Source organism: Aspergillus luchuensis, chromosome 4, assembly GCF_016861625.1.
Source record: "Aspergillus luchuensis IFO 4308 DNA, chromosome 4, nearly complete sequence".
Taxonomy (NCBI): Eukaryota; Fungi; Ascomycota; class Eurotiomycetes; order Eurotiales; family Aspergillaceae; genus Aspergillus; species Aspergillus luchuensis.
This window is the reverse complement of record NC_054852.1, coordinates 1,428,002-1,442,258: the sequence shown is the minus strand read 5'-3', so window position 1 is coordinate 1,442,258 and position 14,257 is coordinate 1,428,002. Positions and strand designations below refer to the sequence as shown.

The following is a 14,257-nucleotide window of genomic DNA, read 5'->3' as shown; positions in this document are numbered from 1 at the left end:
ATCTGAAGCAGATTGTTTGCATGCGGTTACCAGAACAATGCATGATAGTAACGTCTTGATAGTAATAAATCTACTATGAAAGCGGAAATATGGTGATTGTATCCTGGGCGCCACGGCCACGATAACCGTCATCAATACCGGATCTGCCCACCATGTCCCCTGTCGTCAAAAAGTGATATCTCGGCATCGAAAAAAGCATTCCAATCCCAGTCAATATTTTCTGTAATATTTTCATCAATAAAGCCCCCTTGCCATGGTGAACGGTACTCTTCCGTGGATGATATGTTTCGTTCAAATAGTCCTAAATCCTGATCCTGGGTGCTATCCTTCAGGAGGGTGATTTCCCGCTCTTTCTTCCTCTGTAATAACTTGATCAAGGAATCAACGGTCTCTATGGCGACCTGAACAGTAGGCGTACTAAAGTGAACCCCGACGGTCTTGAATGAGCGCATGGCGTGGCTCACGTGTGACAATGACTCTTTAGAATCGATTGCGAGCAAAATGCAGAGAAACTGGAAAGGAACGTTGGCAACATGCCACCAGGGAGAACGCTTCTCAGACATACGAACTGCAGCAGCGGTCCCTTCACTACCTAGCCGGATGATGCAGTTTATGACATCGTTAGAAATGCTGGAAGCAGCCACCCGGAGACGGCGGTATATCGTAAATGCTAGATTAGCTTGGGACAAGACTAAGGCATCGTGGGTGAGGGTTAGACCTCCGACGTGATATAAAACGTCTTCAAGGTCTGAAATTCTATTTTTCTGATCGGGATCCAGCTGTTCGGAAATCTGAAATAAAGAGACCAGTTCCGCGGTCAAATCTCCCGCTCGCGGCACAGGTGGCTTGCACGAAATGCCTCGTAAGATGACGCGAGATCTGCCATATTCATAGGAGATCCACGTATTCAAAACTGTCGCAACCCAGAATAGCCTTCGCTGACTCTCTTTATCGATACCAACGTCTGCCGTATCGGAATATACCAGGGAGACCATTCCTGGATCCTGATGCGCCCCTGCTGCTTCGATGATGTGCATTGCAGAGCAGCTGGCCATCCATGAGGTATGAGGACCGCTGGTGCTTCGGAGGTAGAGGGTCCGTAAGACCCATGCAGTAGCATGGTGTATAAGTGGTTTGTTCATAGTGCAAGATGCTTCCAGGATTTCCTTTGCACAGTGGACCAGCGCTTCTTCGTTTCTGTGTCCTTTATCGCCCGAGTAGAGTGAGCCCAAGGCTGCAACACCGTAAAGAACCGGATCATAGTTGTCAAAGGTGATCGAATCATCCCAGCGCAGGGCGACCTTCTTCTCTAATATATCAAGATTGAGAACAGCATACACGGGGTGTATCCGTTCGAGATAGTGGCCAACGAGAACACTCATTTCATCTTTCGAGACTAGGCTCGTGATATTAGCAAAGTGTTGTATTGGCTCATGTCGAAGACCTAGGTTCCAGCTGAAGCCGTGCACTTTTGGGGGGTTCTGCGGGTTCAAGCTCTTGCCCAGGAAGTGAGGGAATGCTGTGCCTGAGTTCGCCTCCATCTGCTGTTGATTGACATCAGGCCTTGCCACGAGTGCCGGAGAGGAAGGCCTTTCGCGTGATTTGTTCGGGAGTCTTGCAATGCTTGAATTTGATGGCTTCTTCCGTGGCTGTGTCTCGTACGAGCAGTCATATTCGTATTTGAGGCAGAATGAGCATGGCTCATGGCCGTTGCATTTGCGCTTACGCAGCTTGCAGGTTTCGCACGCTTTTTTCGTCCTTCGACGTATACTCCCAAAGGGTGGTCGGGGGGAGCGATCCGTAGCCGAGGACATGATGCCAGTTGGGATGGATGGAAAAGTAGTGGTGGTGAAATGGATGGATGTTGCTGTTATCGCCAGAGAAAGCGGAAAGGTGCAGCCCTCCAGCATCGGCGTTCGGAAAGGCAGGTACCCGACATGCCCGCTCTGGCTTCAACGTAGCACATCATTTCACAACCTGGACTTCTTTCTGAACGCTTCATTATCACACCACGACTAGTAGTAGAGGGTCTAATGATAGCTGGCTATATCTTTAAGTAAGTACCTCTTTGTTCTATGAGCGCTCCATCTCCAGTTGCCGCATGCTGATGCGAATAGTCGCGATGATAGTATGACAGGCCCGGCCAAGCAACCGAATACCATCAAGCATCGTGGCATTATACCCAGCCAACCTTATATTTCTGACCAGTAATGGTGTTTGATGAGATTGACGTCACAGACTTAGTCACAAGGTACTCATTCAATCCCTCCTCTGCATTGAACCGCCCCCAACCGGACTCCTTGATTCCACCGTATGGAAGGACCGGTTCATCATGCATATTCATACCATTTATATGCACAGCGCTGGATCAGTCAGTATCTCTGCTTAGCCATTCTCATCTACTCAGGTAGGTAACATACCCAAACTCCAGCTGCTTAGCGATTGCAAGACCTTTACGAAGGTCTTTCGTGAATACGGAAGCAGAGCTGCCGTAACCAACACTATTGGCGATTCTGACAGCTTCATCGTCGCTCCTGACAAGCATGCAAGCCGTCAATGTAGTATATTCTCCCTCGAGCCACACTCGCATGTTTGGCTTAACATTAGCGAGCACGAACGGGCCAATACTCAGAACACCGTCGCAACTTGGTTCTGTCTCAAGCTTTCCATGGAGTAACTCGGCTCCACATTCCACAGCGCTCGTAATCAAGCTCTCCACGTGAGTCTTCATAAATGCTTTGACGAATATGGGCGGAAGCACGTGGGCATCCGTCATGCTCAGAGTATATTTCAGGGCATCCATGAATTCTTCAGCAATAGAGGCATCAACAAGGATACGACCAGTTGACATGTAGATTCGATAGGACTATTCTTAATCAGTAATGTATTCTCACTGATGAGAGTGAATGACGAATCATACGTTCAACATAACTCCAGCCAGCACGCCCTCCACAGCAACCGGGACATCAGCATCCGCACAAACAATAGCATAGTTCTGCCCCATAGTGTCGATCAACGATGGCTTGAGGTACCTGCCACAAATAGCAGCAATCTGTTTCCCCAAATATATACTCCCCGTGTAATTGACCTTCCGTATCGCCGGATGCTCAATCATGGCATTCATAATTGGAGGCATATCTTCTCGGCAGATAGATATGGCATTCAAGCATCCATCCGGAAGGCCTGCTTCCCAAAAAGCTCGGCCAATGGACCGATAACATCGCGGAGTCTGCATTGAAGACAAAAGGACAGCGGTATTTCCAGCTGCGAGAGCGCAGGCTGCCGCACGAATCCCGGATATATAAGGGGCAGTAGTACTACAGATATACGTTATTAGCAAGACTGGCGACTAGTGTAATACGATCAGCTTTCCCTACCTGGGCACCATCCCTAATATGACACCCATGGGCTCCTTGAAGACAATTGCACTCTGACCTTCTCCTTCAACCACCGGCACACTCCCACAGATTGAAGATATGCGACCTGCAATATCCCTCAGCATACTGCTCGCAAGAGGAATGACGAACCCCTTGATGGCCTCAACGTCAGCACCCGTCTCAATATGCATATAGTTTGCAAATTCGCTTCGACGTCTCTCAAGAACATTGGCTGTCTCAAGCAGGATATAACGTCTGACGGCAGGCTTGGTACGAGCCCACGCTGGAAATGCTGCCTTCGCTGTCTCAATAGCCGTCGCCGCATCGGCAAACGTAGCACATGCTGCTTCCCAGCAAGTCTCGCCGGTCACAGGACTCTCAATCTTGAACGAGTGCGAGCCGCCATAGTCTCGACCGTTGATGAACAGGGGAACCTTGGCGACAGAGGCTGCGATAGCCGTGAAAGGATCCATGATCAGTCACACAGGATGTAAGGATGGGAAACGATTTGCTAGTTTGCTTAGTGGTGAGCAGGTGGAAGAAGGACGTGGGCTGGTGACACAGGGATTTGATGGAAGAAAGCCACTGACGGGGATTGCCAGCCCGTCCCTCCCGCTCATAGGCAGTCACTAGGGGTTACATTGCACAACCCCATCGGAAGAAAGAGTATCAGATCCCAGAACGCAATAAAAGCCTAATAGGACCCAAAGCTGACTTTGTTCCCCGCAGCTCCTCACTCATGTTGCCTTTCGCTCCTCCTTGAGGCTCATTGCGCGTCATCTGTGAATCAGGATGGGCCCCAGCGCCAAGGGGGAGGAGATGATTGTGATTGTCTCCGTCCTGGTCGGCCTTGCGTGCCTCAGTATGGCTTCACGATTTGTTGCCAGAGTCAAGCGGCGCACTGGTTTCGGAGTTGATGATTGTCTCTGCTTCGTGGCTGTCATATTGATGTTGGGGATGTTGATTGAGCTGATTCTGTGTAAGCTTCCGGATGCTCTCAATAGCATCTGTCTGACGAGATAATCGTATCAGGGTGTTTCATTGGTGGGAATGGCTACCATTTATCTGATCTCGATACTAGGGCCATTACACTGTTCTATAAAGTGGGTGTTTCACTTAGAATACACTACCCTCAGCAGCCTTGTTCTTCAAGCCCTCACTGAGGTTCAACTAGATATTCCTGTCTAGCCAATTCACCTATTTCGTCTTGACCCCGGTGATCAAGATCTCCTTCATTTGCTTCTACCGCCGCCTCTTCACTACTAAACGCTTCCTTCGCTTCACCTTCTGCCTGAATATCCTCATTACCGCATGGTCTTCGGGTATCTTCATGGCCTGTGCATTGCAATGCCGCCCGCTTCGCGCCTACTGGGACATAAATGTCAAGGGACACTGCTTCAGCGCGACCACTTTCATCATTGTGAATCAGGCTTTCAACGTGGTCATGGACTTTGTCATACTCGCAGTCCCGATACCTATGATTTGGAGACTGCATCGCTCATGGCAGGATAAGCTGGCGTTGAACGCCGTTTTTGCGCTAGGTGCATTGTGAGTTGCTTTCAGACCCTCAATTAAAAAACCAGTTTCTAATATTTTTCCCCCTGATAGTGTATGTTTCGCAAGTATATATCGAATAATAGTTCTATTCTACATCGACCTGAAGGACGTGACATGTGAGACTCTTCATGATAAACCAACACATCGAGAAGCAGGTTGACTATGATTAGATACTATCTACGACGCCACTCTATGGACCCATATCGAGCCATCTGTCGGGGTAGTCGTTTCCTGTCTCCCAATCATCCGCGGAATGTTTCCACGATGTACATCGGCGGGTCACAAACAGCGGACGACTTCAAGTTTAGGGCATTCTTCGACCGGCACAACTTGGTCTGGTGGTATTGAGCACGAGCTTTTTGACGGTCGAAAAGGGCTACAAGGCGGGTGTACAATTGGGGGGAGGACCTGTCATCGGTCTGAGAATGCGATTGAACTCGAGAACATAAGGGTGACGACGGATATAGAGGTGCAGATTGGGTGATAACCTTTCTCTCGAAGAAAAAGTGGGGATTCATTTCGACCACGGTCTATATAAATGAGCCTTTGGCATAAGCTCTCCCATTTGTAGTATTTCGTGGGTTGAGATGTCCTAACGCCAAAGAAGGGCAGAAAAAGATGGAACGGCGAAGCTGCTCTTGTGTGAATTTCTTTCTCATCTTCTATCTTTGCTGCCTATGGATGCTTGCCATAGATGAGAACTATCGACATGATAATGCTGCATATGTATGGTGTCTCTCTACGTCTGAGGGGAGTGGGGGATGCATTGAGGCGTCGTGGTTTTCTAGGGTCGAGCATACCATTTCTCCTGCTACCTCTGCTGTAAGAATGGCAATGCAGTGCTGACAGCAGTTTGCTTCCTATACTAGTCATCAGGGTTACTCAAGGCTGATGCGAGGCTGAGGACGGGGTTTCAAATAGAACTGTCCAACATCAACAAAGGCCGCATGATCACGTTCCGCTATAATACATTCAATTCCGATTTCTGTACACTCTCGATCAGCTGTTATCGCCAAATTAAGAGCAAAAGCGTTTTAGGGATGCAGTGAGCTACATACAACTTTGAATCTGGCTTTCGAAGACTGCCATCAGCTCAAAGATCAGTACTATGTTGCGAGGAATTCCCAGAGCTGATATGTTCCCCATGGTTGGAGTCAGTTGGAGATAAACGCTTCAAGCCAAAGTGAAAATATATATTTATCTCGGATACCAGAGATGCTATTCATGCTGTGAACAGTCTTGCTATATGGCATGGTAACATGTACCAGGGTTGGAAAAAATGTACAATTATAATGTTATAAGCTTCCAGAACTAAACTCCTATCTCGGCATTTTACATTTTAGTCATTGATATCCTCCCAGTATACTCTATATCGTTACTTAGAGTGACTCAACATGCCAAGAATCTAACTAGCTAGCTAGCTAACACATGAAACGGGGTCTTCTAGGCCTTGGAGAACCTCTTAGCGTCGAAACATACAGTCCTCGGACAGCCAATCCGGTTAGAATGTCTGTATAGCTCCATCACCAGCACTGAGTCAAGGTGCGTGAGTCACCGAGTTGTCTTTCCCCAGACTCCATCTGGGGCATCCAAACCTGCAACAGGAAAGAAAAGCCCAGCTGCGTATCAGGTGACTTCCCCGTAGCGAGCGGCGACAGACTAACCCCGAAGCGGCAAGGCCCGCGCCTCAGGTGATCTCCACGTCCACGGAACGCGCAGCCATTGACCAATCAAATGCCCGGCAATCCGACATCGGCCGGGGAGTGACAGTCCAACTCCGGATCACGTGCCCCAGAGCAGGCCGATCTCGTCCCCAGCAACGAGTTTATAAAGTTGCAACCGGCTGCTTCCCTCCTCCCTCTTCCCTTTTCCTCTTTCCCATCCAATTTCTTCACTTCCTATTCTTTCCATTTCACCCTCTCCCCTCTTCTTCTCACACCCTCTTCACACAATGGCCTCCCGTGGACTTCCCCGTGCCCTCCGCCTGGCCCGCGTCTCGGCCCCCCGGTCCGTCGTGACTGCTGCTCTCCCCCGTCCCTCCCTGGCCAAGGCTGCCTCCGCCGCTCTCCCCCGTGTGACCGCCACCCCCGTCGTCCCCTCCCGCGGTGTTAAGACCATCACCTTCGCCGATGACAAGGAGACCGTCTACGAGCGTGAGGACTGGCCCCGTGAGAAGCTCCAGGAGTACTTCAAGAACGACACCCTTGCCCTGATCGGCTACGGCTCCCAGGGTCACGGTCAGGGTCTCAACCTCCGTGACCAGGGTCTGAACGTCATTGTTGGTGTCCGTAAGGATGGTGCTTCCTGGAAGGAGGCCATCCAGGACGGCTGGGTTCCCGGCAAGAACCTGTTCGATGTCACCGAGGCTGTCCAGAAGGGTACCATCATCATGAACCTGCTCTCCGACGCCGCTCAGTCCGAGACCTGGCCCACCCTGAAGCCCCTCATCACCAAGGGCAAGACTCTCTACTTCTCCCACGGTTTCTCCCCCGTCTTCAAGGACCTCACCAAGGTCGATGTTCCCTCCGACGTCGACGTCATCCTCGTCGCCCCCAAGGGTTCCGGCCGTACCGTCCGTACCCTTTTCCGTGAGGGCCGTGGTATCAACTCCTCCGTCGCCGTCTTCCAGGACGTCACCGGCCAGGCCAAGGAGCGCGCCATTGCCATGGGTGTCGCCGTCGGTTCCGGCTACCTCTACGAGACCACCTTCGAGAAGGAGGTCTACTCCGACCTCTACGGTGAGCGTGGTTGCCTCATGGGTGGTATCCACGGTATGTTCCTCGCTCAGTACGAGGTCCTCCGTGAGCGTGGCCACTCCCCCTCCGAGGCTTTCAACGAGACCGTCGAGGAGGCTACCCAGTCCCTCTACCCTCTCATCGGTGCCAACGGCATGGACTGGATGTACGCCGCTTGCTCCACCACCGCCCGTCGTGGTGCCCTCGACTGGTCCAACCGCTTCAAGGACAACCTGAAGCCCCTCTTCAACGAGCTCTACGACAGCGTCCGTGATGGCACCGAGACCAAGCGCTCGCTCGAGTACAACTCCCAGAAGGACTACCGCGAGAAGTACGAGAAGGAGATGCAGGACATCCGTGATCTCGAAATCTGGCGCGCCGGCAAGGCCGTTCGGTACGTTACTACATACCCTCCCATAAGACTTATATCAATCGAGCATTTGCTAACTTGTTTATTCTTATAGCTCCCTCCGCCCCGAGAACCAGAAGTAAATCTATTCATAATGTGTTATTAGCATATCCCCGGTGGGAAAAGTTACGATGTACCATGATCTAGGGAATTGTTTTCAGTCGAGTTTCTTATTTTAACTGGGTTGTATATCGGGCCGGAATAAAATTTTTTCTTATTCTTTCTTCATAAGCTTTTCCTCATTTGAGTATCAATTGTAGTTGTGGAGTGGCAGTTGTAGGGAAAGAGGTGGTCATGAGTCATCGACTAGTAAAATTGCAACGGGCGGCAGATCATCCGGGGCCAGATTTCCCCGCGATCCGATCTGCATTGATGGTGACTTTCTTCTAACTTTACTACTCTCATGATTTCCGTTGTTGCTGAGTGCCAATACAGTTAATTGGTGTCTAGAAAGAAAAGGAATAATGAATACAATCTATACACAATGCAACCGAACACCAAATCTATTTATTTCAACGCTTTCATGTCTTCGCTTGGATATTAGACAACGGTATATGGATCTAATCCCAGCATCATAAATCCAATTTTGCAACCAGCTACTCACTCCACAGTCGAAGTTCACTAGTCACGCGCTTTCCTTCTTAGTGCGGATGGCAGGGGCCGGGGCCGGGACGGGGTTGGGGTTGCCCTTCCACTCCAGCTTGCGGGGCTTCATGTACGCCGCCAGCACCTCGTCGGTGACTTCCTTTCTCTTCTCCTGGAACGCAGCAACATACTGCTGCAGCACCTCGATGGTCATCTTCTTGAGCTCACCAGTCAGGAGCTCACCGCTCTTGTAGTTCTTGTAGATCTCTTCCAGCTTGGCGTCGTCCTCCTCGAAGTAGGTAAGGTAGACGTAGGAAACGTCGACGTCGGGGTTTCCACCCAGACGGCGGTGGTCCTCGATGCTGACTTGGCCACCGCTGAAGGCGTACTTGTTGATCTTGGTCTGGATTGTGCGTGATCTATTAGTATGCAGAAAGCAGATTAGTGGGGGCTAGCACTCTTACCTTGATCTGCTTGGGAGTGTCGGTCATGAAGATGGCCGAGTTGGGGTCGGAGGAGGACATCTTGCCGCCGGCTCCTTGCAGGGCAGTAAGGAACTTGGAGTGGATCAAGGCGGGCTTGGGTGAGGGGAAACGCATGCGGTGGGCGTTGTCACGGAGCAGACGGAAGTAGGGATCCTGGTCGATACCCATAGGGATCAAGCACTGGATGTTGGCAATCTCCTGGGTACGCTCGGTGGAGGGCTCGTCCTTCCAGATCTCAGGGTAGGAGGTAGCGAAAGCGGCGACACACTGAAGGGAGGGGAAGAAGATGCGACCGATGTTGGTGCTGCGATTTATTAGTCTCCCGATGAAGTTTATATGGATTGGGTAGATTAACATACCTCTCGTTGAAGCCGAACGCACCACGGACTTGGTTGAAAGTGACCAGCTTTCCGAACTCCCAGGCGTTCATGAGGAAGTGGTTGCTAACATACTTCAGGTCGCTGTAAATGAAGGTCTTCTTGAGATCAAATCCCAGGGCAATAATGTCCTTAGCGTTCTCCATGGCGAAGTGCATGGCATCCTCGAACGTTATGCTATCCTTGAACAAAGCCTTCTCGTCGTCCGTAAGCATGAAGACCAAGGGAACGTCGAAAACATCCTGCAGCCACTTGGTGAACTGCAGGGGGATGGTGTGACCCAGGTGCAGACTGCCGGTACTGGGACCACGACCGGTGTAGAGGAAGAAAGGCTCGCCGCGCTCGTAGAGGGTCAGGATGCGGTCGAAGTCACGGTGACTGAAGAACAGGCCGCGTCGGAGCCAGCGATGCGGCTTGTGTCCGGTCACCTTCTCGAAGCGCTCAAGGAGCTTCTCGTCAATAATGGAGGTGTTCCATTTCCTGGAATGAGAAGTGGTTAGTGGGTTGTTGCGTGGACAGCAATAAGCGCTTCAATGGCGGGGTAACACATACCGACAGATGGCCTCATAGTTGATGGCGACCACCTCTCCGTTCTCGTCGCGGGCACCCTCCACGGACCAAGGATTGATATCCTGTTCTTGCGCGGTGTGTGACTGCTCCTCGGCCATGATTGCAATCTGTTCAAGGACTGTGGAGGGGGTTTGGAAAGGAAGCGCAACGAGGGGAAGTGAGTCAGGGAGCGACGAGATGAATCTATTCAGTCTTTCTTTTGCCCCTCCTGCCCTTGCCCGATTCGGCCACAGTCACGTGGCGGGGAAGATGCGGCATGACAGTGCGCTAGTCCTAATCGGGCATTGTTGCTATCGGAGTAAAATGACTGTCCAGCATATGCCGCGCAATAGAGATAATATTTCTGCAAATGAGATTCACCTCAATTTGACCTCAGCCTTAGCTGATGTTCTGCAGTCTCAGCTCCTTGCATTTTCCCAGTTTCGACAGTGTTGGCGCAATGCGGGGGTCCGATGGCGGAGATATATCCCCAGCGCCGACTCGGATGCCGCTTATCACCCGGCCTTTTCCCCTCTGCCCTTTTCTCCGCAACTCTATCATACTACTATACCACTGAGTCATCGAAATCAGTACTCTACCATTGGAAGTCAGTCTATAGACAATCGAGTCTTTCAGAATGGCTGACCCTACCGTGCTCGTGCAATCTTTGACCCCTTCAGCTATTCATGATGCCTACTCCCTCATCCAACCCTATGTGCACCGCACGCCTCTCCTCACTTGCCAAACCCTCAACACCATTGCCTCGGCGCCGCAATCTCCGGAGGCATTGACCGGCACCTCCTTTGAGGGCCAAGCTCCTGCCAATCCCAAGTTCCGCTTCTTTTTCAAATGCGAGAACTACCAACGGATAGGTGCCTTCAAGGCCCGAGGAGCCTTCCATGCTCTGTTACGACTCATCACCGAACGGGGGAAGGAGGATGTACAGAAACGGGGTGTTATCACCCACAGCTCTGGTAGGCCTAAACACTCCTTGAATGAAGCGACACATTATTAATCGATTCGTGTAGGAAACCACGCTCAAGCTCTCGCTCTCGCTGCCGCCACTCTTGGTGTTCCCGCCTACATTATCATGCCTAGTATTAGCACACCCTCCAAGATCGCTGGGACGCGCTCCCACGGTGCAGAGGTCATTTTCAGTGGCTCAACGAGCGTCGAGCGCGAAGCTGTCGTCGCTGATGTGCAGGCCAAGACCGGTGCCATTCTGATCCCGCCCTATGATGACTTCAATATCATCTGCGGCCAGGGTACTACGGCTCTCGAGCTTGAGGAGCAGTACAGGGAACTGCTGGCCGAGAAGCCCCACCTGAGCATCCGCCAGGGTTCCAAGCCTCTCGATGCTGTCTTCACACCCATCGGTGGAGGTGGTCTCAATTCTGGTGTTGCAACCTTTTTCTCGGACAAGACGACCAAGGTGTTTGGCGCGGAACCCAGTTTCGAGGGCGCAGACGACTGCCGGCGCGGATTGGAAGCCGGGGAGCGGGTTCCGGCAGTGTCAACACTGACCATCGCGGACGGCTTGCGGACACCGGTTGGCTTGTTGAACTGGGAGGTGATCTCGAACCGGAACAAGGTCGCTGGCGTATATGCTGTGACGGAGGAGCAGATCAAGGCGGCAATGCGTCTGGTCCTGGAACGCATGAAGGTAGTAGTAGAGCCAAGCGCTGTAGTGGGTTTGGCCGTTTGCCTGTATAACGAGGAGTTCCGACGACTAGTCGAGAAGGAAGCTCCTGAGGGTTGGGATGTAGGCATCGTGTTCAGCGGTGGAAACACCACGGTTGAGGCCATTGGAAAGTTGTTCAGTTAAGAAAGCATGATGAATCTGCCTGGGGCCACTGTCTCAAACACGTCTGTACAGTGTACATAGCTAGATGAGAAATGTATCAGCCGATGTCGACCCCATCTCTTCCTATGCGAAAGGCGAATTTGCCGCCATTATTTTGTTTTAAGCCCTCAAGGACCCTACGAGGCCATTCATCACGTCTCCATTCATTTATCCATGCGGAAAACCTTCCGCGATTGACAACTTCCTGTCGACGAGGGGCACCGCGCTGCGCATTTTGCGCAGTCATGGTTGGCGGAAAGGGACGAACCGAATCACGTTGGACAACAACTCGTAGAGTTGGAAACCGACCCCAAGGAGCTGGCAGATCAGACCCAAAAGAAGGCGCCTTTGGCACAGAGGTGCGTGGGTTATACAAGTCGTAAGGTCCTGACGGCGTATACGCTGAGTTACCACCACGAGCACCGTGGAATCTTCCTTGAACAGTGGTGGTGTAAACCACCATACAACCTAAAAGTCGCTGTAATCTTCTCAGTTCCGCTACAAAAGCAGCATATAGATCTGAAATCTGGAACCGTCGTTTCCGCGAACGCTCATGCTCCGAGTCAGCATCGACCCGCCCGATATCTTCCACTCGGGCAATTTCGTCTTGTAATCTATCCTGCCAGAAGAACGCATTGGCACTATCCAAATAGATAGTATGCACGGGTCTGGTGGAGGACAAATGGCGAGATAAGTCAAGAATGTAGGCATCCAGGTTTTGAAGTGTAGCAAGGAGAGCAGCCGATGATTGTGGACGCAAGACGTGGACATGTTGCAGACTGGCGACAAGCATAGTTTCAATATCCTCGTTGTCAGATTCAGATGACGTTCCTGAGAATTCCTGAGCTAGTGCGTCAATTCTGGCCTTAAAAAGTCCTCTGACCACTGATTTCAGCCGCTCAGCATCAAATCGACCGTCCGTGTCAATGTATATCACTGCCGATTCATGCCCACCGAGCGGGACGCCTTTGAACACAGATGGTAAAATAGCGACTGCAGCGAGGTAGTACAGGAGATGCGACTTTCCAGCTGCAGACAGCTTGCTAGAGATCTCCAGGACTGGTTCTGTGCGGTTGATGTTCAACATCGGCAAACTATGCATGCCTACATGCTCATCGCTGATAAGTTCGCTTTGAGCTGGGAGCTCGGCCTCAGTGCCATAAAAGTCTGCTCCCTGGGCATCCCCAGAATGATCATATTGCAGATTCCCTTCCAGATGTATGTTCTGTGCAGCAGGGGCGGGTGTTGTGAAAACACCCAGAAGATCATCAAGCACCTGAACACCCAGTCGGGGGCTCAAGGCATCACTATCACCAATTCCATGTGATAGGTTTCTTAGGTCATACAGAAGCTTCTCATGTCAGCATCAATTCAGCAAGTTTTTCAGGAAAGTATCCACAACGAAAAATAAGGCTATAATGCAGAACCATGCAGTAAACCGAAACATCGACGCATACATACCTCGTCAAGTCTCTCCTCATAGACCTCCCCAAGAAGCTCTCCCCCAAAGTTAGCAGCCATTTGACACAATTGCAATATCTACAAATGTGACAAAGCTCGACATTGTCCAGATAGAGTGTAAGTAGTGGTTGACTCCGACCCTCTCTAGGAGTTGATAGAATCACAAAACCACCGCGGGCTGGCCCGTTGTGACGATAACCTGGTAAGGATGGATCGCGGCGCCGGCGAACGCGAACGCTTCCGCTCCATCCACTTTTCTTCCTTTCCCCAGTACCACCTGTCTTGCTCGTCATTATTCCCAGCTGCAGAGGAATTTTTCAAGCCACCATACTCAGAGGACATTACTCAGAACCACAACAAGACAAATTTATCACCATGGCTCCTCTTGTCCCCGTTTTCTCCGCCGAGAGCCTTCCAGACCACGTCAACATCGTCACCAAGAACTTTCAAGAGAAGCGTCGCAAAGGCGGCCCTGTCGAGCTGGAGAAATGCAAACTGCTGGAGATGGTCCAATACTCGTGCAATCCGCCTCAAGAGGGTATTCCTAAGCCGGGTGTGGTGAATTGTAAGCCAATTGTGAGGCTGTTCCGCCGGTGAGTTACCCTTTCGCTATCGGCTCGAGGGAAAGGTTCAATGCTGACAGTTACTTCATGCTAGATGCGCTGGCGGATTAACGGTGGAAACGACTGCTTGGGAGCCGATCCGGATAGCGAAAGAAGAAGCGGAGCGCAAACGTGCTGCGGAGAGCAGCTCAACGGCCTGATGGAAGTCCCCTTTCGATTACATGCATGGCAAGGAGTTGGGTTGGCGTTCAGTCTACTGAGACCACAATGGCAGTTAAGGCTATGTGATTAACCAATTGAGTTGCATTATTTGACA

At 51.2% G+C, this 14,257-nt stretch overlaps 8 protein-coding genes across 8 annotated transcripts; 4 read left to right on the top strand and 4 right to left on the bottom strand.

The window, feature by feature from the left end:
- Nucleotides 1-131: 131 nt before the first annotated feature.
- On the bottom strand, nt 132-1,814 carry AKAW2_40525S (uncharacterized protein; the record flags this gene model as incomplete). The annotated part of the gene is made up of 1 exon (XM_041688862.1): nt 132-1,814. The coding sequence occupies one exon, from the start codon at nt 1,812-1,814 to the stop codon at nt 132-134; it is 1,683 nt and encodes a 560-aa protein (XP_041542605.1).
- A 362-nt stretch (nt 1,815-2,176) lies between these two features.
- AKAW2_40524S (uncharacterized protein) lies at nt 2,177-3,850 on the bottom strand (the record flags this gene model as incomplete). The annotated part of the gene is made up of 4 exons (XM_041688861.1): nt 2,177-2,363; nt 2,421-2,866; nt 2,921-3,317; nt 3,378-3,850. The coding sequence occupies 4 exons, from the start codon at nt 3,848-3,850 to the stop codon at nt 2,177-2,179; spliced, it is 1,503 nt and encodes a 500-aa protein (XP_041542604.1).
- Nucleotides 3,851-4,169: 319 nt separating this feature from the next.
- Nucleotides 4,170-5,418, top strand: AKAW2_40523A (uncharacterized protein; the record flags this gene model as incomplete). Its single annotated transcript, XM_041688860.1, has 5 exons — nt 4,170-4,356; nt 4,410-4,480; nt 4,552-4,925; nt 4,986-5,050; nt 5,105-5,418. 5 exons carry the CDS (start codon nt 4,170-4,172, stop codon nt 5,416-5,418), a joined length of 1,011 nt encoding a protein of 336 aa, XP_041542603.1.
- A 1,467-nt stretch (nt 5,419-6,885) lies between these two features.
- ILV5 (Ketol-acid reductoisomerase) lies at nt 6,886-8,161 on the top strand (the record flags this gene model as incomplete). The annotated part of the gene is made up of 2 exons (XM_041688859.1): nt 6,886-8,063; nt 8,134-8,161. 2 exons carry the CDS (start codon nt 6,886-6,888, stop codon nt 8,159-8,161), a joined length of 1,206 nt encoding a protein of 401 aa, XP_041542602.1.
- Nucleotides 8,162-8,703: 542 nt separating this feature from the next.
- On the bottom strand, nt 8,704-10,193 carry AKAW2_40521S (tryptophan--tRNA ligase WRS1; the record flags this gene model as incomplete). Its single annotated transcript, XM_041688858.1, has 4 exons — nt 8,704-9,066; nt 9,128-9,452; nt 9,508-10,005; nt 10,078-10,193. 4 exons carry the CDS (start codon nt 10,191-10,193, stop codon nt 8,704-8,706), a joined length of 1,302 nt encoding a protein of 433 aa, XP_041542601.1.
- A 518-nt stretch (nt 10,194-10,711) lies between these two features.
- Nucleotides 10,712-11,899, top strand: AKAW2_40520A (threonine/serine dehydratase; the record flags this gene model as incomplete). Its single annotated transcript, XM_041688857.1, has 2 exons — nt 10,712-11,048; nt 11,103-11,899. 2 exons carry the CDS (start codon nt 10,712-10,714, stop codon nt 11,897-11,899), a joined length of 1,134 nt encoding a protein of 377 aa, XP_041542600.1.
- A 76-nt stretch (nt 11,900-11,975) lies between these two features.
- On the bottom strand, nt 11,976-13,438 carry AKAW2_40519S (putative Rad51 family DNA repair protein; the record flags this gene model as incomplete). The annotated part of the gene is made up of 2 exons (XM_041688855.1): nt 11,976-13,268; nt 13,379-13,438. 2 exons carry the CDS (start codon nt 13,436-13,438, stop codon nt 11,976-11,978), a joined length of 1,353 nt encoding a protein of 450 aa, XP_041542599.1.
- A 315-nt stretch (nt 13,439-13,753) lies between these two features.
- AKAW2_40518A (uncharacterized protein) lies at nt 13,754-14,141 on the top strand (the record flags this gene model as incomplete). The annotated part of the gene is made up of 2 exons (XM_041688854.1): nt 13,754-13,971; nt 14,036-14,141. The coding sequence occupies 2 exons, from the start codon at nt 13,754-13,756 to the stop codon at nt 14,139-14,141; spliced, it is 324 nt and encodes a 107-aa protein (XP_041542598.1).
- Nucleotides 14,142-14,257: the final 116 nt, after the last annotated feature.